The 22,910-nt window shown below is 48.1% G+C and overlaps 7 protein-coding genes across 7 annotated transcripts; 5 read left to right on the top strand and 2 right to left on the bottom strand.

The window, feature by feature from the left end:
- Positions 1 to 403: 403 nt before the first annotated feature.
- Positions 404 to 2,830, top strand: EDB93DRAFT_1169978 (uncharacterized protein). Its single transcript, XM_041450309.1, has one exon. It carries the CDS (start codon positions 569 to 571, stop codon positions 2,702 to 2,704), a length of 2,136 nt encoding a protein of 711 aa, XP_041303945.1. The 5' UTR covers positions 404 to 568; the 3' UTR covers positions 2,705 to 2,830.
- A 1,170-nt stretch (positions 2,831 to 4,000) lies between these two features.
- EDB93DRAFT_1339513 (uncharacterized protein) lies at positions 4,001 to 6,797 on the top strand (the record flags this gene model as incomplete). The annotated part of the gene is made up of 7 exons (XM_041455424.1): positions 4,001 to 4,313; positions 4,372 to 4,587; positions 4,638 to 5,155; positions 5,208 to 5,390; positions 5,443 to 6,084; positions 6,136 to 6,694; positions 6,755 to 6,797. Exons 1-7 carry the CDS (start codon positions 4,168 to 4,170, stop codon positions 6,795 to 6,797), a joined length of 2,307 nt encoding a protein of 768 aa, XP_041303944.1. The 5' UTR covers positions 4,001 to 4,167.
- A 1,070-nt stretch (positions 6,798 to 7,867) lies between these two features.
- Positions 7,868 to 10,823, top strand: EDB93DRAFT_1091956 (uncharacterized protein; the record flags this gene model as incomplete). Its single annotated transcript, XM_041446399.1, has 4 exons — positions 7,868 to 8,300; positions 8,357 to 8,913; positions 9,848 to 10,175; positions 10,237 to 10,823. The coding sequence occupies 4 exons, from the start codon at positions 7,868 to 7,870 to the stop codon at positions 10,821 to 10,823; spliced, it is 1,905 nt and encodes a 634-aa protein (XP_041303943.1).
- A 1,147-nt stretch (positions 10,824 to 11,970) lies between these two features.
- EDB93DRAFT_1169954 (uncharacterized protein) lies at positions 11,971 to 13,774 on the top strand. The gene is made up of 4 exons (XM_041450308.1): positions 11,971 to 12,297; positions 12,320 to 12,371; positions 12,427 to 12,744; positions 12,812 to 13,774. Exons 1-4 carry the CDS (start codon positions 12,218 to 12,220, stop codon positions 13,361 to 13,363), a joined length of 1,002 nt encoding a protein of 333 aa, XP_041303942.1. The 5' UTR covers positions 11,971 to 12,217; the 3' UTR covers positions 13,364 to 13,774.
- A 2,566-nt stretch (positions 13,775 to 16,340) lies between these two features.
- Positions 16,341 to 16,890, top strand: EDB93DRAFT_1242438 (Endoribonuclease L-PSP; the record flags this gene model as incomplete). The annotated part of the gene is made up of 4 exons (XM_041452014.1): positions 16,341 to 16,392; positions 16,446 to 16,543; positions 16,597 to 16,728; positions 16,783 to 16,890. 4 exons carry the CDS (start codon positions 16,341 to 16,343, stop codon positions 16,888 to 16,890), a joined length of 390 nt encoding a protein of 129 aa, XP_041303941.1.
- A 292-nt stretch (positions 16,891 to 17,182) lies between these two features.
- Positions 17,183 to 17,626, bottom strand: EDB93DRAFT_1091900 (uncharacterized protein; the record flags this gene model as incomplete). Its single annotated transcript, XM_041446394.1, has 2 exons — positions 17,183 to 17,363; positions 17,433 to 17,626. Coding segments are annotated over 2 exons (375 nt in total), but the record flags the coding sequence as incomplete, so codon positions are not given.
- Positions 17,627 to 19,209: 1,583 nt separating this feature from the next.
- EDB93DRAFT_791517 (uncharacterized protein) lies at positions 19,210 to 20,510 on the bottom strand. The gene is made up of 4 exons (XM_041457485.1): positions 20,173 to 20,510; positions 19,888 to 20,122; positions 19,507 to 19,836; positions 19,210 to 19,455 (listed from the first exon to the last, which is right to left on the bottom strand). The coding sequence occupies exons 1-4, from the start codon at positions 20,340 to 20,342 to the stop codon at positions 19,360 to 19,362; spliced, it is 831 nt and encodes a 276-aa protein (XP_041303939.1). The 5' UTR covers positions 20,343 to 20,510; the 3' UTR covers positions 19,210 to 19,359.
- Between the last annotated feature and the right edge of the window lie 2,400 nt (positions 20,511 to 22,910).

Below are 22,910 nucleotides of genomic sequence, written 5' to 3'. Positions count from 1 at the left end.
CGTGGAGGTGTATTGACATTGTAGAATCTAAAAAAAGTGGCTACAAAAATGACAAACCTACTTTTTCGCTGCTGTGCCTGCCACCTTCAAGTTCCGGCTCATGTTTACTAATATACGGATGTTCTCATTGTCTTCTGCTACAAACAGTTCATGCCTGTTACTTCGCTGTACCACAGAAATCTGCAGCCGAAACATCAACCTACTAGTAAGTGAGAATTGCGCCAAGGAATGTTTGAATTCAAGTCTCTCAGAGCTGTGCCGAAATCATGATGGTATGACAGGGATCTTACGAGACCGCTGGTCCGTATTTTGTTCGGGAACTTACGATTCAATCAGACGGGGTTGCTAACTTTGCAACTGCCACTGCTGTGGCGGTGTCGCTTTATGCGATACAGGGTTACAGGAGCTGAAGAGCTGAAATGTATAAAGGTAGTACTGGGGCATTGCTATGGGAAGTAACACCTTACTCGTGGCGCTTTCCTCCCTGTAAGTTCAGTTCACGGCTCAAAGATCCTCTAGTTTTCGCACTCATCATCATCGCCTCAACACTTTTATAGGAACAGTCAGGATGCTCTGGCGCTCACTCATGCATAAAGAATCGGAAATCACTTGCTCCGATGACATAGGAAGAACGAAAACACACGGTCAAGAGCAGAGATACCTCAGTCCTACTACTGGACTTTGCCGAAAGCTCATAGTGCAAGCCGTCACACCCTCTGGGAAATTTGAAGTTCCCATCAAGGATGAAACCAGCGAGGCCTGCAAACTCGCTATATGGCTGCTAACCCATTGCCCCGTAAGGGGATGGATTTTTTTCAAGTGGATCAGAAAATTCTTCTGGCTTTCACTGAAGCTATTAATTCCAATTATCTGGTTTCTCGTGGAACTTTACTTCAACAGTGGTAACTCTGGGGATGATGCAGAGTCATCGTATAACACAGGATACTACAGACCTTATCTTCGCCGGTTTCAGGGACAGCTATGGGCAGCTCGTTCTCGCAGAGAGCATTCATCACGCCTCAAAGGTGAACCTGAGATGATGACCCGTACGCATGCTTGTTACCCTCGAACTCTCATGATCCGCAGCCCAAATCGGACCGAGTGGGTCAGATGCACAGATCGCGATGCGATCATCCACAGTAAATACATCGCCATCTCTTACCGCGCCGACGATGTCTACCCTCAAGGCTCTGATCAGAAGGAAAAGATGGCACAGTTTATAGACGACGTTCGTGCAGCGGTGCTCAGACAGCAATTCGATGCCTACTGGCTCGACCTGGAGTGTTTAGGGAAGACTGAGTCAGAGAAGAATCTGGATGTGTATTGCATGGCGGACGTCTACCGTAGAGCGGAGACGACGTTGATCATGCTCGGGAGATCTGAAGATGGAGAGAGGAAGTGCTGGAGCAGCTGGGGTGGACGGATATGGACTTTTCCAGAAGCTCTCCTGAGCTCTCGACTTTGTTACAAATTCCGGGATCGGGAAGAGATCAATTCGTTGTCGTTGTTTCAGCTGGCTAACCTGGCCTATTCGGACTCCGAAGATGAACAAGCAGTCATCAATGCATATGGTAATGGGAAGGATCCGCTGGAGCGGCTGGAGCGTTTGGCACTTTTGAAAAAAGCTATTTGGCGACGCGCTATGGCACGCCTGCCAAAGCCTTCTGGCCCTCCACCACCCCCAAAGCCATATATGATAGGTCGAGGGCCTATCACCGGAGGGGGGTATACGCCACACAAGGCGGAGCGAGTTTATGCGCTCATGGGCTTTTTTGAGCACCGCATTCAGCCGACCCGCCAGGAAGATGAGTTCCATGCACTCGCGAGGTTGTCAATGGCCAACGATAATGACCGTATCACTGAGCGCATGGTGTCCATGTTTCCCTTAACCACCACCCAAGGGACGGGCTGGTACGCCGACGATGATATTTACCATGCGAATCTTTGGGACATTCTTCCGGAGATCCAAGTCGCTGGTGTGACAGAGAAGGGAGCTCTCGTCTTGGATGGCTGTCGGGCAGCAGCCATCAGATGGAAGAACTTCCCAGATGTTGTATTTGCGAATACATATTCGCTGACGAGGACATTTTTCGGTTCCATACCGTATTTTTCCTGGCCATGCATTGTCGTCGGGATAGCGCTAGAGGCGGCGGAGTTCAGAGTAGGAGGCTTCGTGTTCATTGCCGTTGGACTCCTCCTCCTTTTCCTTTCCCCTCTACTACTTGTCTTTGGTAGATCTGGGCGTATCGTCACCGCGCAACCGTGGTTGATCGGGGTCAAAGGAGTGATTGACAGAAAAACGGCAGAGAGTCACTTATATGGGGGTACAGTCGCACACTTCCCAAAGATAGCACACCTCCCAACGATGCTTCTCACCCCAAGCGGTTCACCGTTGTCAATCCCGGAACAACTTGCGAGACGGAAAGGTTCAGACAAACAATACGAGGATGCGAAGGAAGAAGCGAAGAGTGGACCGGGACATATGTACACGCTCGTCGACACATACTCGTCGACCATGTACTATTTCCGTGCTGAGCGACCGCCAACAGTGTGCATATTCGCAGGACGGGAGGGAGGGCTTGGGAGGTTTGTGCTTTGTTCGGAGAACTGCAAGGAGAATGAACTGCGTAAGGAGATGGTGTTGCGGATGCCCACGGAGATCAGTCAAAGGATGGAACTGTGTGGTTGGGTCGCGCTTGGATGAGATCGATTTGTAGACGGCCTGGGGCCATTTGAAGGAAACACACTTCTTGATATCTCACTATGTACCTTGCTTAGAGTACGATATGCTTTACTGGGAGACCTGCGTCTTTATATGCGTGTAATGGATCAAAAAATACAGTTGACAATGCACAAAGGGTCTAGCGTTTAGCTGAAGTCGCACACATTGTAGATATATTGAGATACTTGCGAGCTATTGAAAGTCATCCTGCAAAACGAGGCAGGTTGAGAGGAGACGATGACTCGGATCCCATGGATGGACAAGCGACGTCTGTCGAGTGGGCCTCGCCTGCCATAGCTACATCAGCATCTCCTTTGGGGTGATCAACAAGTTGCAAGTCTCGGCGCCCTACCGTTGGACATGACATTCGTCCCATGAACTCCGACGCACAACCTTGAGGACTACAGGGAAAGTGATGCTGAGGCTCACTCTCGGTGGGAGCAGCTGGGTCCTCTTCTGCCACTTCTATTACATAGAAGAGGTATCGCACAGCCCGGTTGTGGGATGCAGACGATGACTTCTGATAAGACGTCCTGAATCAGATTTTTTTTCCTTGATTATTCGTGTGCTCAAGGGATAATCAGAAGTGTTCAGCGAAATGGAAGTTTGGAATTTGTCAATCAGAAATGGAGACAAAGCCTGCCGAAAATTTAGCAGATCAGTAGAGTTCTTCTGCAAAATTTTCTTGTGCGACGCCCGGAACGTCAAGACGGACCTATAAAAATTTTCACATGAGAAGAAAATCGTACCCACTAAGTAGATGCCAAAGACAGCAGCAGCAGTATAATTGGAGGACGAGTGATTTCGAGGCTTCTTGGGATCTCCTCTTACACTTCCATTCTATAGGAAAAAAATGGCGCAGTCCAGTTATTCGGATGCAGACATCTAAAAAGGCCATCTAGAAAGACCATCAGATTCCTTGGTGACTCGCATGTTCAGGGGGATCACTAAAACTGACTTGTTATCCGAAGATTGAAAATTTGTCAATCTGAATGGAGGTGAAGGGCCGCCGTGAAGGTGACAGCTGAATGGCCTATTGTTCGAGTCAGCGCTGCGTCCACAACTCCTTTGCGGACATGCAAGCCTTTTTGGCACCCCTGTGCGATACGCGGAGGGCCTGGAAATATTTACCTAGTATAGTAAACCTTGTTTATTGAGGTCGGTAAACGTTGGATACATGCCAAAGAAAACAAGCAGGGATGCATTTGGGTAATACTGAGAAGATTCGGCGGCGGACTTGTCATGATGAAGAAGATGATTACATAATTAAGTTTGGTTCTGCCATCAACTTCGTTCAACTTATCGATTATCTATTGTGGACCATGACTTGAAATATTTAACAACGGTGTTGTGCTAGTTTACTTAAAAGCCAGCTCAAGTTTGCGTGTTCTGATTCTCAAAGTTCGCTTTTCTTTTCTGTCTGAGCCTCCTTAGGCCTCATCATCATGGCCGATAATGCTGATGCCACCGTACAAAAAACACCTCCCCGTAACTCTTCCATGTCAGCCGACTCGGAGGCTGTACTCAAGTCTACCCCACTCGCAGTTGGTTCCGCTGCTGTCAGCGAACACATCAGTACTGTTGGCGTTGAGTGCGTCAATTCTTCCTTTTGTTTTCGCCACTATCACTCATATCAGTAATTTTTGCAGAGTCAACAACGTCCGCCCATGGATCACGAGGGACGTCCAAAACTTTGAGAAGTGTGAGGCAGATACGATGCTGCAGGTACTCCTTGCAAGGTGCACAGGTTCTTCCCTTTCTGTTAGCGAGGAATCGAAGCTACTCGAAGCCTCTCTCGAGGCCGTCCTACCCATCTGCAATGTGGGGGCTGTGGCGCAGGAGATAAAGGGACACCTGACTGATTTGTAAGTCAGTATTTCGAATAGTGCGAAAGAAGACTGACGCTGTTATCAAGTTGTAATATCGAACGCGAAACAGCAACATACGCTCCTTTCGTCAGAGCCGCCAACTGTGCGCTCCGTGAACTAAGCAAAGTGAATGTACATGGAATACCTGCGTCTAAGGTCGACGACAAAACCAACATTTTACTCCATGTCAATGATCCAATGCCCATATACCAAAACCACCAGGGCAAACAGTCCGAACGCAAGCCTGACGTTGTCGTTATCTCTCGTCAAACTGCGCTGGGTACACAAGCCCAGCAAACGCAAGAGTCCCAGGTCCTTACTGAGACTGCGTGCAAATCACCCAAAGACAACTTTCAATGGACCGATGTTCGATCGACATTAGAGTTCAAACGCTCCCGGAAGCTTCTGCCTCACCCGCCGTCCACTTATAAGACAAATTACGTTGTTCCTTCTCCTTCTGCGAAGTATATGGTGTATAGGAAGGACGCGAACGGCCCTGCTAAGCCAACAGGTTCAACACCTGCTACTGGGTCTGCCCAGACCGCCCACGAAGCATCGAATGAGTGTAAGCTGTAGTATTTCCGTTTTCTCCTTCATTACTGACTTGCGCGAGGCAGTAAGACCCTCATCGCAGCAACTCAGCAAAGGAGTCAAGCGCAAGCGAGCCGGCAATAATGAAAATCATACTGAAGAGACGGAGCCGCGTAAACTCCATCCTATCGTCCAGAACGGCCTGTACGTTGCAGAGATGTTTGCGGCTCATATCGCGCGGCAACATGTCATCTCCTTTATTGTTAACAGTAAGTTGATGGGATCCTGTTTGCCTGACGTCAAACTGATCATTCGTTCTAGACGACTACATTCACGTCTGGTTTTTTGATCGTGAGGCGACAATTCAAAGTGCTGCCATCAACTTCGTTCAGGACCTCCCGCGCTTTTTGGTGTTACTTCTCATCATGCAGCGGATGGGATACGAGCAGTGGGGCCTTAACCGAGTGTTTGAGCCTGAGCCTGGATTTTCGGGCCCGGTGCTGGTTAAGGATACCCAAATCGACCTCGAACTGGACGTGAAGTCTGACGAGCGCGTGACTCATTTCGGTATACGCGGACGTGCAACTACTGTATTTCCAGTCAAGAGTCAGGCACTATCAGGTCGGCCCCGGGGTCCCCATTTTCGCAATGAATCCCCTGAACTGGTGGCCAAGCTCTATTGGCCAGAAGAGACACGTCAGAGCGAGCCAGACATTCTCAACGAAGTCTACAAGATTGCACAGACAGATCCAGATGTGCGGGGCCACGTCCCAGAGCTTGTCTGGTTCCACAAGTTTGAAGAAACATCCACGTCCAAAATCAGAATCGCACTGGGACTGAAGGACGCTGAACGGGCAAAGCAGGGCAGCCGTGTCCTGTGCATCATCGTATTCAGAAAGCTTATCCCGATCACGACGCTTTCCGGCAAGGAGTTCATTACCGCATGGTGGCAAATTGTGAAGTGTAGGTGATTTTCTTCTTCTGCCTTTTATCATTCATTCATTACTCCGACAGGTCATCGTGCCCTCTGGAAGGGAGGCGTGCTTCACCGGGATGTCAGCCCTAGCAATCTCATGGGGTACCGCTTACGCGGTCAATTCTTTGGCGTTCTCAATGACTACGACTTATCGTCGTTTAAACGCGATGGTCCCAGTGGCCTCGAGCGCACGGGGACGGTGCCATTCATGTCAATGAACCTTCTCACGCCAGAAGCCATAGCAGGCGAGGTCGAGCACGTGTACGCGCATGATGCTGAATCGTTCATCTGGGTCCTCACCTGGATCTGCCTCCGGTATGAAGATGGCAAGCTCCTCAGCCAAAACAGACCACTAGAAGAATGGCTGAAGTTAGATGCTGTTCGATGCAGGAAGGAAAAAAACGACTTTAGGTCAGGGTTCAGTGATGCACGTCCATCTGGATCACACAAAGCGTCCTGGGGCCTTGTAAAGAAATGCTTTTCGGGGATCCAGTCGCTTTATACTCTAGATGGGTATCGCAAACTGGCTGATCAACCGGCGTTCGAGTTGTTACTTCAGGGACCTATGCTGCACCATGAGGGTCATTTATCTGCCAAGTAGGTTAGGTATACTTGTAGTTGAGTAGCGTGCCTCCGCAGTTACAAATCACTTTGTAGAATGAACAAGAAGCCGTTGGGTACTACTATGACTTTGCAATGAATTTGGATGCCACTGGTATTGTCTGCACATCATGCGGTGGCCATAGGTACATTTTCGACAGTTCAGCTAGGATAAAGGGCTAAAGAAGCCATGGGATTATAGTGTAAGGGAGGAGCCCCTCCTGTATGAGGAATGAATCATGAGAGTGGGGCGCACCAAATGGTTTTTAACCAACACATAGTCCGATGATTTGAACATCGAGAAATGTATGAGGGCCTGTCGACACATGTTTACAAAAACGAGATGTGCAATGGAGATGATCTAATCTGGGGCACAATGGTGGGCAACCGCAAGAATGGTGCAATAAAACAATCATTTCACAGAGGCTAGGCGCCCGCCCGTATTTGAGAACGCGTACTATATCTATCGTCCCCACTGTAACTTATACAATGATATTTGTGGATAGAGATTTGCGTAACGGTGACCAAGGATTGAGATGATTCTCCCCAGCTTTCCCCACCTTCTGAGGACTGCAATTGAGCAGTGGTCCAGGTAACTTTGATCGTGCTGATCCGATCATCATAAAATGATTGTTTATGTAATTTGATAATTTTCGTGCACACCAAAAGTTAACTATATGTACTTACCGATTATTTAATTGCGTACAACCTTGACTTGAATGTCTGCCAACAGTAGGGTCGTGCCAGGTTAAAAGCGAGGTCAGGTCTGGGTATTCTCGTTTCCGAAGTTCACTTTTCCGAGTTTCCTACCTCAGGCCTCGTCATGGCCAATAGTAACGCTGGTGCCACCCCACAAAAGACATCTTTCCGTGCTAACACTACATTCTCCTCTGAGGCTGGGATCAAGTCTACTCCACGAGCAATCGGTTTCATTGTCGCCAGCGAGTATGTCAACACTGTAGACATTCAGTGCGTCAACCCTTTTTTTAAAATCGTTTTGTCATCATCACTCGTATTCAACTTCGCCAATTATGCAGCGTCGATACTGTACGCCCATGGATCGTGCGAGACGTCCAGAAGTTCGAGAGATGTAAGACGGATGCTATACAACAGGGGCTGCATGCAAGATGCATAGGCTTTAAGCAGATATCTGAGTGGATGGCCAAGGATATGCAAATCGACCTCGAATTGGATTTGAAGTTTGACAAGTGCACGACTCGTATTGGTGATGTGCCCATCATCACAGTCAAGAGCAAGGCACTATTGGTTCTCCAGCTGGATACCTATTGTAAATCCCCCGAAGTACTTTCCAGGCTCTGTTGGCCAGAAGACACGCATCAGAGTGAACTAATAATCCCCGACGAGGTCTGCAAGATTGCGCAAATAGATCCTGATGCGGTGGGACACACCCCAGGGCTGTTATGGTCCTACAAGTTGAAAGGAACATCGAAGTACAAAATAAGCAATGGACCAGCACTGCAGGATATCGAACACGTCAAATCAGGCAGCCGTGTCTTGACTATCATCGTATTCAGAAAGCTTATCCCGATCACAACGCTCTCTGGCGAGGAGTTTCTTGCTGCATGGTGGGAAGTTGTGAAGTGTAGGTGTTTTTCTTCTCCTTCTCCTGCTCGTTATCATTTATCCACTGCTCAACAGGCCATCACGCCCTCTGGAAAGGAGGCGTGCATCACCGGGATGTCAGCCCTAGCAATCTCATGGGGTACCGCATACGCGGTCAATTCATAGGCGTCCTCAACGACTACGACTTATCGTCGTTTAAACGTTATGGTCCCAGTGGCCTCGAGCGCACGGGGACGGTACCATTCATGGCAATAAACCTTCTCACGCCAGAAGCCATAGCAGGCGAGGTCGAGCACGTGTACGCGCATGATGCTGAATCGTTCATCTGGGTCCTCACCTGGATCTGCCTCCGGTATGAAGATGGCAAGCTCTTCAGCCAAAACAGACCACTAGAAGAATGGCTGAAGTTGGATGCTATTCGATGCAGGGAGAAAAAAAACGACTTTAGGACAGTGGGGTTCAGTGATTCCCGTCCGTCTGAATCACACAAAGCGTCCTGGGGCCTTGTACATAAATGTCTTTTGGGGATCCAGTCGCTTTATACTCTAGATGGGTATCGCAAACTGGCTGATCGACTGTCATTTGAGTTATTACTTGAGGGACCTATGCTGGAGCATGATGTTCATTTATCTGTCAAGTAGGGTAGGTATATTTGTAGTTGAGGCAGCGCGTCTCCGGAATCACGCGATGTTACAAATTATCTTGTAGAATGAACGATCGCAGACGAGAAGTGGTCTCAGCCACTGCAATATTAATGAATTTAGATACCACTGACTTAAACTAATGTTCGCCGCACACTGGCATATGATCCTGCGGTGTGGAGTTAAAAAGCCAAAGGAAATAAGAGGGAATGCATACATCCTGGACCCGGTCGCCTCTATCATGTAAGTAGCGCTCAGCTCTCGATCCTTCTGATTCAACTAGGAGTGTTGATGATTATTTGATTTGATCTACAGCCACTGCCACGCGCACTAACCGTGGAATCTGCCAGGTTCGCATGCCATCAACCAACCATCAACCTTGTTTGACTGCTTACCGATTGTATACAACTTTGACTTTGAATGCCTGACAATAGGGCTGTGTTAGGTTAAAACCGAGCTCAGGCCTCGTCATGGCCAATAACGCTGGCACTACCCCACAAAAGACACTTCCCCGTAACTCTTCCTGCTTTGCTGAGGCCGGGCTCAAGTCTACTCCACGAGCAATCGATTTCGCTATCGCCAGCGAACATTTCAACACTTTAGGCATTCAGTGCGTCAACCCTTTCTTAAAAATCCTTTTGCCACCATCGCCCATGCTAAACTTCGCCATTCGTGCAGAGCTGATACCATACGCTCATGGATTGCGCGAGACGTCCAGAAGCCCGAGAAACACGAGGAGGACACCATACTGTGCACAGGCCTTGATCAGTTACTTGATCCTGAGCCCAGATTTTTGGACGAGGTGATGGCAAAGGATGCGCAAATCGATCTTGAATTTAAATTGAATATTGAGAAGTGCATGACTCGTATCGGTAATGTGCCCACCATCATCACAGTCAAAAACAAGGCACTATTGGGTCTCCAGCTGGATACCTATTGTAAATCTCCCGAAGTACTTTCCAGGCTCTGTTGGCCAGAAGACACGTATCAGAACGAGCCGATTGTCCCCGACAAGGTCTACAAGACTACGCAAATAGATCCTGATGCGGTGGGCCACACCCCAGGGCTGTTATGGTCCTACAAGTTCAAAGGAAAATCGAAGTACACGATAAGAAATGGACCAGCACTACAAGATATCCAACATGTCAAATCAGGCAGCCGTGTCTTGACTATCATCGTATCGAGAAATCTTATCCCGATCACAACGCTCTCTGGCAAGGAGTTCCTTGCTGCATGGTGGGAAGTTGTGAAGTGTAGGCGTTTTTTCTCTCCTTATCCCGCTCTTTAGCATTCATACACTACTCTACTCGACAGGCCACCGTGCCCTCTGGAAGGGAGGCGTGCATCACAGGAATATCAGCCCTAGCAATCTCATGGGGTACCGCATACGCGGTCAATTCATAGGCGTCCTCAACGACTACGACTTATCGTCGTTTCAACGAGACAGTCCCAGCGGCCTTGAGCGCACGGGGACGGTACCATTCATGGCAGTAAACCTTCTCAAACCAGAAGCCGTAGCGGGCAAGGTCGAGCACGTGTACGCGCATGATGCTGAATCGTTCATCTGGGTCCTCACCTGGATCTGCCTCCGGTATGAAGATGGCAAGCTCCTCAGCCAAACCAGACCACTAGAAGAATGGCTGAAGTTGGATGCTATTCGATGCAGGAAGGCAAAGACCTACTTTTGGTCCGTGAGGTGCAGTGATGCGCGTCCATCTGGATCGCATGAAGCATCCTGGGACCTTGTAAAAAGATGCTTTATGGGGATCCACTCGCTTTATACTCCAATTGGGTACCGCAAACTGGCTGATCAATCGGCTTTCGAGTTGTTGCTCGAGGGGCCTATGCTGGAGCACGACGGTTCTTTATCTGCCAAGCAGGATAGGTATACCTGTAGTTGAGGCAGCGTACCTCCGGAATTAAGAAACGCTACAAACTACTTTGTATAATGAACAATTGTGGGCGAGAAGCGATCTCAGGTGCTACTATGACTTCGCAATGAATTTAGATGCCACTAGCGCTCGCTGCACGTCGTGCGGTGGCCGTAAGTATATTTTCGACTAGCCAAAGCAATGTGTTCAAGAAGCCAGACCGATCATCGTGATGCGAGGCAGGCATTCAGCTTCTGTCAACACAGGTTTACTAGATTGAGATGTGCAATGGAGATGAACTAATCTGGTGCACAACAGTAAGCATCAGCAGAGAATGGTACAATAAGACAATCACGGAGGCTAAGTGCACGCATTCGAATAATCCCCACCATAATTTATAACATGATATTTGTGGATAGAGATTTGCGTGAACAGAGACTGAAGATTGCACGATTCTCTCCAGCTCTCCGCATCTTCTGCAAATCAGGCAGGTCGATGATCCCATGAAGGGATCAACAAACATCTGTCGAGTAGGGATTGCCTGCTCAGGCTAGAACTAAATAAGTACGTTTCGTGGTGATCAGCAGGCCGTAAGTCTCAGCGCGCTAGAGACATGACATTCACCTCATGGGCTCCGACCCGTGACTTCGAGCACTGTAGGACGAGTGATTCTGAAGCTCATCGAGGGAGCAGCTTAAATCCCACAGGAGAAAGATCGCGCAGCCCGATCGAAGAAGGCAGACAGCGACTTCTGAAAGACCTTAATCATTCGTTTGGTTAGGGAATAATCTGAAGCAGTTGACAATAAATCAAAAATGCAAGCGCAATTTTGTTAAGTCTTTGGCGCAAATTCCTTGTGCAACGTGTGGAACATCCAATGGACCTGTAGCAAATCTTCAATTAGGAAGGAACGCGTACCCCCGGTAGGTGGCAAAGACATACATATATTGAGGGTGAGTGATTTGGAGTGTTCCTCCGAGTCTCCCACCTCCATTCTCTGCCCAGCCCGGTTATTAAAGGCAGGCGAACATGTCATCAAATCTCTCGTTTGTTCAGGTGGACTAGAAGTGACTCATCGTCCGAAAGGTTCGCGATATGGAAGTTCAAAATTTGGAGATGGCCCGGGAGGACCACCTATTTGTTTATGAATCTAAGGTCAAAACTAATTGCCGACCTGATGAATTTTGAAACAGACCATATTGTGTTACATATTAAGAATTTAACCCTCAATTTGAATGGAACCTGTCGCAGACGCTCTTATTCCGCTGTCTCAGGTGGTCATGCCATCGATTTCGTTCTACTTACAGATTGCACACAACCTTCGACTGTAACTGCATGCCTGGTTGTACTAGGTCAGAAACGAGTTCAGACCTGTATATTTTTGTTCCAAAAGTTTACCCTTCTTTTCTACCTTAGGCTTCATCATGGTCAATAGTGACGCTGATGCCACCCCACAAATGACGCCTCCCCGCGACTCTGCATTCCGCGCTGAGGCTTGGATCAAGTCTATACCACAAGCAATTCAGTTCCGTTGAACTGGAATCGAAGTTAGACAAATGCATGACTCTTATCGGTAATGTGAGTTGTGACCACCGTTTTTCCGATCAAGAGCAAGGTGTTATCAGGTCTCCAGCCGAATCCCCATTTTGAATCCTCCGAAGTACTGTCCAAGCTCTATTGGCCAGAAGACACGCATCAGAATGAGTCGATTATCCTCGACGAGGTCTGCAAGATTGCGCAAATAGATCCCGATGCGTCACGCCATGCCCCAGAGCTGTTATGGTACAAGTCCAAAGGAACATCGAGGTACAAAATAAGAAATGTACCAGCACTGCAGGATGCCAAACATGTCAAACCAAGCAGCCGTGTCTTGACTATCATCGTATTCAGAAATCTCAGCCCTATCACAGTGCTCTCCGGGAAGGAGTTCCTTGATGCATGGTGGCAAATTGTGAAGGGTACATTTTTTTCCTCTTTTCGTTCTCTTGTTCTTTATCATTAATTCCCTACTCCGACAGGCCATCGCATCCCTCTGGAACAGAGGCGTGCGTCACCGGGGTGTCAGTCTCGGCAATCTCACGGTATACCGCACACGCGGTCGATTCGTAGGCGTCCTCAACGACTACGACTTATCGTGGCGTAAAAAAGACAGTCCCAGCGGCGTCAAGCGTACAGGGGCAGTGCCGTTCATGGCAATAGACCTTCTCGTGCCAGAAGACACGATGGGAAAAGTCAAGCGCGCGTACGCGCATGATGTTGAATCGTTCATTTGGGTCCTCGTCTGGATCTGCCTCCGCTATGAAGATGGCAAGCCCCTCAGCAAAAACAGACCACTAGAAGAATGGCTGAAGTTGGATGCTATTGAATGCAAGAATAAAAAGACCTACTTTTGGTTAGTGGGGTTCATTTATTCGCGTCCATCTGGATCGCATGAAGCGTCCTGGGACCTTGTAAAAAGGTGCTCTGCAGAGGCCTACTCGATTTATACTCCATTCGGGTACCGCAAACTGGCGGATCATCTGGCATTCAACTTGTTACTTGAGGGACCTATGCAGGATGGGGAGTCGTAAAGAAGTGCTTTTTGGGGATCTACCCGCTTTATTCGCCATTTGGGTACCGTAAGCTGGTCGATCAATCGGCAGTCGAGCTGTTGCTCCAAGACTCTATGCAAGGGTGTCTGTCAGGAGACGGCTGGTCGTTCATATAGCAAGCGGGATATGTCTGTACGTAGTTGAGCCTCCGAGATAACGAGTTCAAGTTACAAACCAGCGATCGTGTTATAGAACATGACTTTGTGATCGATTGAGATTCCACTGTAACAACGTTTACCGCATGCCCACAATTAATTCAGTGGGCCCAAGTTATTCTCTGAACGATCTTCACCTCAAATGACGTGGTGGTGGCATACAGCCACACGAGGCTAGTGTTGAGTGTGTAAATTACACTGGCTGAAGCTTATTCAGATGACTTCAATCGAGTTATGCATCCCATCAATCATTTTATAGTATGCACAGATCGACTGGAGCCCTACTAGTGAGCGAATTAGTCGATGCCATTGACCTGCATCGACAACGATCTAGTTCATGGCGACATCGCCCTCGGCTTCAGTGTCCACTCTCGACTGTGTCGAACACGGCGTCGGCTCTACGGACCGAGTCGTCCTCAAGACGACGACTCCGATAGTAATCCATGATATGCATCAGGAATGATTTACAAACGGGATGAACAATCTCATCACCGTCAACCTGTCCATCGCGTGTCAGAGAATCGATGAGCACTGCTTGCCCAAAAACAATTGCTTGCTCTATAATTGTCATAGAAACATGGGCGCGTAACCGTGTGCAAAAGCACGCAAGCCAAGGTCAAATCGACCGACTTAAATAAGGATAGAAGAATCATCATCACTGGCAGGGAACACGGGAACAGCTAAAGATTGATGACACACCTGCTCAGCGATGACGGTCCGGATCGTGGCGCAGTTTAGGTTTCGGTCTTGATCGAAGCTGAACCTATTTGCCTATATCCCACGATATTGGTGGGATGGGCGCAGCGCTTTCTGTGTATAAGCGGGGTTATACAAGTTCTTTGATCTTAAGCGACAAGATGTTGATCATAATACAGGGGGAAACATGGCTAACGGCAACAAAGTTGGTACGAGCTGCACGCTGCACTATGCTGCAGTCGATGTGTCTCGTTCCTACGTAGGGTCTCAAAGCTTCGACATCCATTATGGGCGGCACGCCCATCTGAAATGCCGAATATGAAGAATGCTTTGTGGCATTCTGAACCTTCCTGGATGTATATGAACTGTTGTAGGAGATAGATAGAGGTAGATGTGGGTGAACGTACAAGCGGTTCTTCAATCCCCACAGATGAAGTGTCCTCTCAGGGGCCTAGACTCAACATGACATGCGCCACCTATCAGGGATCACCGCAGGAGCGCCAATTCCCTGCGAACCCCAACGTTCGAAAGAGTGAATTGATTTGGATGATGGACTACACGACTTCTTACTCTGCTTCAGAGTATTAAGCTTGTATTATTAGACGCCCGAGTCACAAAGGCTGTGAGCGGGAGCGTCGACTCACTGTATCTTGCTCGACGATTTAACATCTTCTGGCCTCTTCACAGAAAACCAATTAGAGTCAACATGCGTCAGGGATCACCGCAAGAGGGAAAATTCTTTGTGATTCCCAACGTTCAAAAGAGTGTAGTGATGGGGATAGTGGAGTGCCCCGCTTCTTATTCTGCTTCACAGTACTAAGCCTGTTTATTAGACGCCCGAGTCATGGAGGCTATTCGCTGCCCAACATCCGTGTGTTGCATGTCGACTCACTCGACGATCTAACTTCTTGCCTCTTCACAGGAAACCAATTTAGGTCTCCGACTTCGACTCCTGTCCGATCTGGCTCGAGTCCGATTTGCTCGTCACTGATCCTGCTGGTTGCATGAACGTCTTGGACTGGTCCGAATTCCTGAATGGACTTGGAGCTGATCTTAATGAAATTGAAGCTGTGCCGCAACCTGCTGACTTGACCAAACAAGCACCAACAAACAAACAATTACTCCTGCCACATCAATTCCCCTTGATCACACTGTTTCACGAAGCTGAGATGGTACGCGTCTGGTCAATCAAAGATGTGGAATCTGGATGTAGCCAAAAGCTTCGCTTCTCGTATTTGAACTGCAGATTGGAATCGTGAAGGGCTTGTTCAGCGATGCCTGTTCTATTGGAACTTCATAGGCGATGCCATGTCATCGACCTTCTTGCTGAACACTTCAACGAGCCTTGTGGTTGTTCGTAAGGAGGGCAATTGATCTCAGCAGAGCTGAATAGGGTTGAGATGGGCCTGACCATTTTGGTCGTATGACTCTTGCACTTTCTGAGCCACTTCAGCTACAGGTGCGTTCTGAGGTGCTAAATCTAAACTTTACAGCTACATTCACCGATCAGGACGACGGTAATTGACAAATGCCGGTCTTGCATATGATTGTCACCTTCACAGCTACTCCGAGTCCTGCACACGAAAACTCTTTGGCGCTAACATACTAATAGGCTTGGATCACGGCCTCTAAGAAAAGCCGTCTCCTGTCTTTCATCCTCCGGCTAACGGACGATCCATTACCAGCGCCTTCCTGATTTGGTGTTTTGGACTATAGATAGGCCTAGTAGGGACTAGCATTCTCATTTCATGGCGTCGTTCGTACAGAAACGCCGTTGATCTATAAATCATGCGGGTTCAGTGCGTTCTTTGGGTCAAATGTATATGTATCTCTTGAAGGAAAGTCTCAACCTTCCAGATCCCTGCATGTTCATTGCACCGCCAATATTGGCTGTACATGATGAAACTCGTGCCGGAACCTTTGCCGTTGCACAGCCTCGAACTTGAATTCCTATCTTATGGAAGCTTGACGGGTCCGTTCTTCCATTCAAGCCTAGCATGTCAGCGGATTGGTCACTGATGGTAACTTATTCGGTTCCCTGGCCTAACAAAAGCGAAAAGCTTTTTCATCTCCTCCATCCTTAATTCCCCCATCCTACAGCTACGATGAAAGAGATCGTGTTCAGTCCAGACGCCGTCCCTCCCCTCACTACTTTCTGTGAGTTTTGGCGTTATCGGGACCGAATGGACTATGACGATGCGCCCCTTTAGCTCAGGCCATCAAATCTAAAGGGTTCATATACGTCTCAGGCAACATCGGATGTACGCAGGATTTCACCATCGTCGAGGGCGGAGTGGGGGCGCAAACAGTGAGCTCGTACTTCCTATCCAATCAGTCACACGATGTGATGTTGTGTTACAGGTTGTTGCCCTTGAAAGTATTCGCAATATTCTCCAGGCTGCAGGATCGGGACTACATCACGTTGTGAAAGCGAACATCTATCTCACAGATCTAGAAAGGGACTTTTCTCAGATGAACAGTGCATATATGACGGTACGTCTCTATTTCTCAAAGACTTGAACTAAACAGATTGACCCCGTCACTTAGTTCTTCAATGAACGCGCGATGCCTGCCAGAACTTGCGTTGGTGTAGCTCGTCTTCCACTGGGCGCAAGCGTCGAGATCGAGTGTGTAGCAGAACTTCCAGACGCTTGATTATCCCAAGTAATCCAAGAACATTGTACAGTAGTGCTTTTTTCCATTTCTCCGATTCATCAAAGTCGAGTCAATTGCAAAGTACTATGTAAACTCTGCGCTTCTGTACTGAATATATAGGCAATACATTAAATGTTGGCAATCAGTAGAATAACGATACTAGGGGCGTAATCATTACTTAAATAAAGAAGATACATTGAACCCATCAAGATCGTAGATCATCGTGGGGAATGGACCGCATAACTCATTCTCATCATCATTGCCACCCTGCATAGCCTGCAGGGACGTCAATCTAAATTCCCGCAGCTACAGCGCTGCGCCACGCACCCTGCTTTGCTTTAAGGCCCTGCAGTAACTCGTACAACTGCTGTCGGATCTGCGGTTGATACATTTCCAGTGCAGCAGGACAAGGGTCTTCGCCCAAACACGTCTCGAGCACAGCACGCAATCGTGTGGGAATCTGATGCAGATCTCTGTTGGCTTCCAAGTTATAGCCTCATCTATAGCAGAAAGAGGAGGCGGAACAAAAAAAAAAAACGCACGACGTATCAACCCCTGATCCTCCAAACGCCCATACGACGGCGTTGAATCCGACTCCGAATTGCATGTAGGCGTCGCTGACGGCCTCGGGGGAGGCGCGTGAGGTGGACCATAGAGTGAGCGTGGATTGGAGGTTTTTCATTGCTGCGATGAGCGTGTGTACGGAATTGGGGACTGAAGCGCTGTATTGGGGGCTGGGGGCTGATGGGGTGTACTAGAGTGGAGGATTGATATGACGATGGTAGAGATGGTACCAGAAGACTGCACTTACAGCACAGTAGTTGCTTCCATATGGGCCTTGCCGCGTAGGTGTCGTAAACGCTCCCAATTTTGTAGGAGAAGTCGGATAATACTGATGCATGTCCGAGTATGTCGACGAACGGAATTAGATGATTGGCAGAGAAAATAAGGGAGCTGAGAAGGATACAAGACCAGCTAGTAAAGGACAAGGAGAGTGAGAATGGGGAGCTACAGCTTGAAGGTCAATATAGCACAGGGAAATACAGTAGGAACGAGTTTTTGAGGGGCGGAGGATGAGTCCGTTACGCTTTTATCCTAGATGAGAAAATGATTGATCCCGGTCATCCATACGCGAGCTGTGAATAAAAACGATCCGAACATGTCAACCGCACCCGTGCAATCAAAGTTGATGTTCACGAAATGTAACATGTAACCAACACAGCAGCAGGTACCGCCATTCGTGGCGCTGCATGTTTACTTACGTAATTAGCACCGCTTTGCTACTCAATGCTGTCGCCAGGACATCCAGGAGGGAGGACGACATTGATCTTGACAGTTCAGCGCGGGGAGAACTTGACATGGATGCCCGGCTTGAAACTGTATCTACCAGTGCACAGCATCCCCACCAATCAAAATCATGATACTTCCAGTCCCCTAGTCCAAGTGCGTTTGGCAATTTAGTTGCACCTTCAGCGGCTAAATGATATCCCAAGCAGATTCTGAAAACGTGTCAAATCATGATGTTATCTAGTTCTTCGGCACTGGTTTTTGATTCTGCTTTCAAGTTCGTGGAAGCAGGGTTTGGTCCCAAATCAGTGAACTTCAAAATTCAAATGAATGCACTACCCGGTCAGTCGTGCCCAACAGTGGCAGCGTTGGGTTGATATTGATGCTATGTGGTATCCCTATACCAAGCCAAACAGGGCTAGCTTTTCCGTAATACGATGGAATTACGATTATCCGACAAGTCTAGGAGGCAAAACCGTAAATTCTGATTCGATGGTGTTCCGCATTTGGTAGCAGCCTCGCTTTTCAACATGTGCAAACATGCACCGAGTCCGACTCGGAATTATTGTCCAACTGTCGAAAATCTAATATTGAACCTGCATCTGATGTACCAAAGTGATTCTTCCACAGTGAGTATTTAAATAAAGAATCTGCGAGGCTTCGCTCTCTTCGTGAACGTGCATCTCGCGGGATTATGCTCATCTATTGATCCGTGATCAGCGAAGAGAAAAACTCTTTTCAGTTCATACCTGCCCCTGCCTTATCACACGAATGCAAAGAACGAAACCCTGCAAACAGAACCCTTGATATCCATCACCATCACCATCTCTGATATCGTGATGGTTAGTAAGCATCATACCAACAATATCTTACCCAGGATAGCAGAACAAAACGTTCAACCTTCTCCACGGATTGATGAGAAATTTCAAACACGGGGCATCTCCGGGTGGGCTCATTGTCGATATGTCGTAACATCTATTGCGCCAAGTACTGGGGAACATACATGCGAAAACCCTTTGTCACATCAGGATAAAAAAACCGTCACCGCATCTATCTTCATTTGTGCGTAGTGCCCTTGTCTCGGACCATCGAGAAGACCAATTTTATTAGGCGAATCAAACAGATAGGTTTAGAGCAATCTCATCTTGATCGTGATACGAAGATAGTCCAAAGATATGCAAGTTACAGCTGCCACCCAGGGGTCGCTGTTGACCGACGCCGAGAATCCGAAGCTTGCCCGACTTTGACCGACTCCACTATCTCGTTCTTGAACCCTTCCTGAAAATCAACATCAGCATTAGAGTTCTTGCACTTCGGAGTATAGCTTACATTCGCCTTGAACGCTGAGATCAGCGGATTTACCGCTCGCCACACCCATCCATAATCATCCATCATCCTCTCTTTCTCAGAATTAGAACGCAGGAGGAACCGCGCGATTCGCAGCTGAATGTCGCGGTCCGGGATATTGTGATACTCTTCGATACTCTGCGGGAACTGCGCATCACGTTGTCTCCTAATATGTGTTTCTCGCGATTTCAACTGACGTCGCTGAGCGAGGAGCGGGAGGAGGGATTTGAGGTAGCTGTAGCGGATCTGAGATAACGCGTCGTCCATATCATGTTGAAAACGTTTCATAGGCCGTGCATCGTTGTACAGCTCCTTTAGAGCATCGTCAGACTCGTCCAAAGTTGCAGATAAATGAAGACATACATTGAGAGCGGCGAGATAATCAACCTGGACTGGATCTTCCGCGTCTACTCCCATTATTGAATCGTCGATGCAGTTGTACCTGCTAAGGACCTCTTGGCGGTATTCTGCAGCCTGGAATGCGGTGAGAAGCTCGATATCTTCTTGATGCTGCCTTCTCAGCTCCTTTATCTTATCGTCGACAATTGCTAGTGTCTCTACTGGGGCTGCGTTCGGAGTGGCTTTGAGTTCTTTCAACCTGCAGAACCTCAGCGACCGGGATACACAAAGGGGAAAAAACAAACTTACGAAGGACCATTATAAGATCCCTTGGACGCAAGAACGTACTGAGCAAAGTGATGCCTGCTAATGGCCAAGTCGTCTGGGTTGGCAGCATTGAGAGGAATGTGTCTTTCGCGAAACCCATTTTTTCCTTTGTTCGTGTCTTTCGGTTGTCGCAGACCACTTGCTGAAGACATCGTATCTAGCAGGGAACCATGGACCTGACTTTGGAAGAATAGCAGTTAGGGAGAACTTCGAAGGGACATGTGCCACCCTGTGGCAAAGGCGAGATAATCCTTTATTATTGAATAATTGTCAAGATGATTTAGAGTCTGTTCGGCCACCAATATTTGCGCCAGTTTACGCAGGTTTAGAATCTATATTTTGCTTTCATAATCATAGGACCATGCTGGTCACAGTGTGACCATCAATCAATACCAAGTGGTAGGCATGCCCGTTACCCGTCTACAATCTATCCATCATCGCAACTCTTACAGGATGTCTCGGGGCAGAAAAAGTGCCCGTGGTGGTGCAGAGCTAACGGAAGCGAGAGATTGGCGTGTGTGGACAGAAGCAGATGAAACTGTCCTCATCCAGTATGTCACCACCAACTGCTCACAAGGTGGTGATGGTATGAACTTTGATCACACGTTTTGGGCCGCTGCTGCCACTGAAATGGAAAAACACCCCTGCTCGGGTGCAAGCAAAACAGTGGCAGCATGTCAATCAAAATGGGGGCGGGTATGTACTACTACTATATCAGCCTTGGTACCCTCACTAATGATTGAGTTTCAGCTCTGTGGTACATTCAATGTCGTCGACAAAGTGGCCAATGCTTCTGGACTATCTTACAGCATGGAACACTGGAGCTTCGATCACTCCAGAGTCCGAAAACATGTGGACCGACTTTGTGAAGGTAAAGTGATTTCAATTCACATCAAACTACTACGACAATGCTAATTACTATGAATCAATAGAAAAATCCAAAGGCCAAAGGCCTCCGGGACAAGGGTTGGAAGCACTATGAGGCGCTGAAAGGTCTCATACCTGTCAAGCCAGGTAACAACAACTCGTTCTTTGCCACCATCGCGACACCACCTTCCCATCATTCCTTCGCCTTCTTCGAGCAGCACAGTCACCCCCCTTTCCTTCGACGAGGTCCATATGATGGACCTTGGAGATGCGCTCAATGGGATTGAGTTCCCCGGCTCTGTTTCATGTGGCCAGCCCGCAACCCCCCTCATCCCAGAGAGCCTCCTTCCATTCAATGCTGCACAGCAACCCTCCCTTGAGTCGGTCCGTGTTAGTGCGCCATCATCAACAGCTTCCAGTAAACAGAAGCTGATTGATAATGACGAAAGTACGCTTGATGTCATTACCCGCCCCCCACATTCAATGAAATCAGGAGACTCGGCGAAGTCTGCATGCCTGATGATGCCTGTGGCCATCCAGCAGATGGGGACTAGTATTGGTGGCCTTAACACAATGTTTGAGCGCGCGGCCAATGCTCTTGAGGCCAACACCTCCAACACCTTGGCGCGATCAGTAGATCCCATCCCTTTGCGCAGGCAGAAGGCGGTGAAAAAGTTGCAGAGTGAGGGTCTAGAGGACGTACAACTACTCAATATTTTGAATAAATTTCAGGCCGACATCGCTATCATTGATATTTATCTCGCTATTGAGGTAGATAGTCTTTGGCGGTTGTTTTTAGAGCAGCATTCAAAGTAGTGTTACATGTATTCTTGTCATGTTGTGTTCTTTTGTATTGTACTTGTAGTAGCAAAGCAATATCACTATTTCTATGGATCATAGTCTTTGATAAGGGTCTGGTCTTGATCTGACAACAATGTCATCATTTGACGGAGATACTTTGGATCATAGTCATTGATGAGGGTCTGAACGGCTATGGTATTAACACGACTACAGTAGTAGTGGTTCTATGATTGCCTGCTCCCCCCTCTGAATCCTTTCCCTGTTGTAGGCCTCCCACATCTCACTAGCAATCCGGTCACGACGGAGGCTTGCACGAGTGCGTGCATGCTCAGTAGGAGGACCGTTAGCAAGGTTTCCAGTGTCAGTGAGAATGTGCGCATCTAACACATTACAATAGTCCATCATGTCGTTTGGATCGTGAACTCGAATAACATTGTGCATGAGACACAAGGCAGGAGGAATGCGCGCTTGAATGTCCATTTTGTACTCTGGTGGGAGGAGAAGGATACGAAATCAGCGCTTGATGACACCAAAAATGCGCTCAACAGCATTTCGAAGCATTGCATGACGCAAATTGAAAAGTTCTTTGCGATTACGAGGCCTATGTAATGATGTGAACATAAGTATGAATGGTACTAGCAGAACACATCATACAAAGTATTAGCACGACCCCACTCTGCAAGATGATAATGCACGCCCCGAAACGGGACCAGAAGCTCATCGCACGAGCCAAATCCAGCGTCCACAAGATAATACTTTCCCTCAGGAATATTGAAATCGGTAGTATGAGCATCGTGATAGACACGAGCATCTGCAGCTGACCCCTCCCAACCGCTCAACATGTAGGTAAACAAAAGGTCGAATGAACATGCCACGAGGCAGTTTTGAGAGAAGTTCCCCTTGCGATCCCGAGTGGCATGCCGATCTTCACCAAAAGGATGGCATGCAATGTGTGTACCATCAATGGCTCCGATAGTGTCAACAAAGAACGGGAAGAACTTCGGGTTTTTCATGATTTCGGGGGGAGGAGGGCTATCTACATCGGGCAGGCG

The sequence above is a fragment of the Suillus bovinus genome (genome assembly GCF_016758785.1).
Source record: "Suillus bovinus strain UH-Sbo-P2 chromosome Unknown EDB93scaffold_68, whole genome shotgun sequence".
Lineage (NCBI taxonomy): Eukaryota > Fungi > Basidiomycota > Agaricomycetes > Boletales > Suillaceae > Suillus > Suillus bovinus.
Note: the sequence above shows the minus strand (reverse complement) of the source record. Positions and strands in the feature narration are given on the sequence as shown.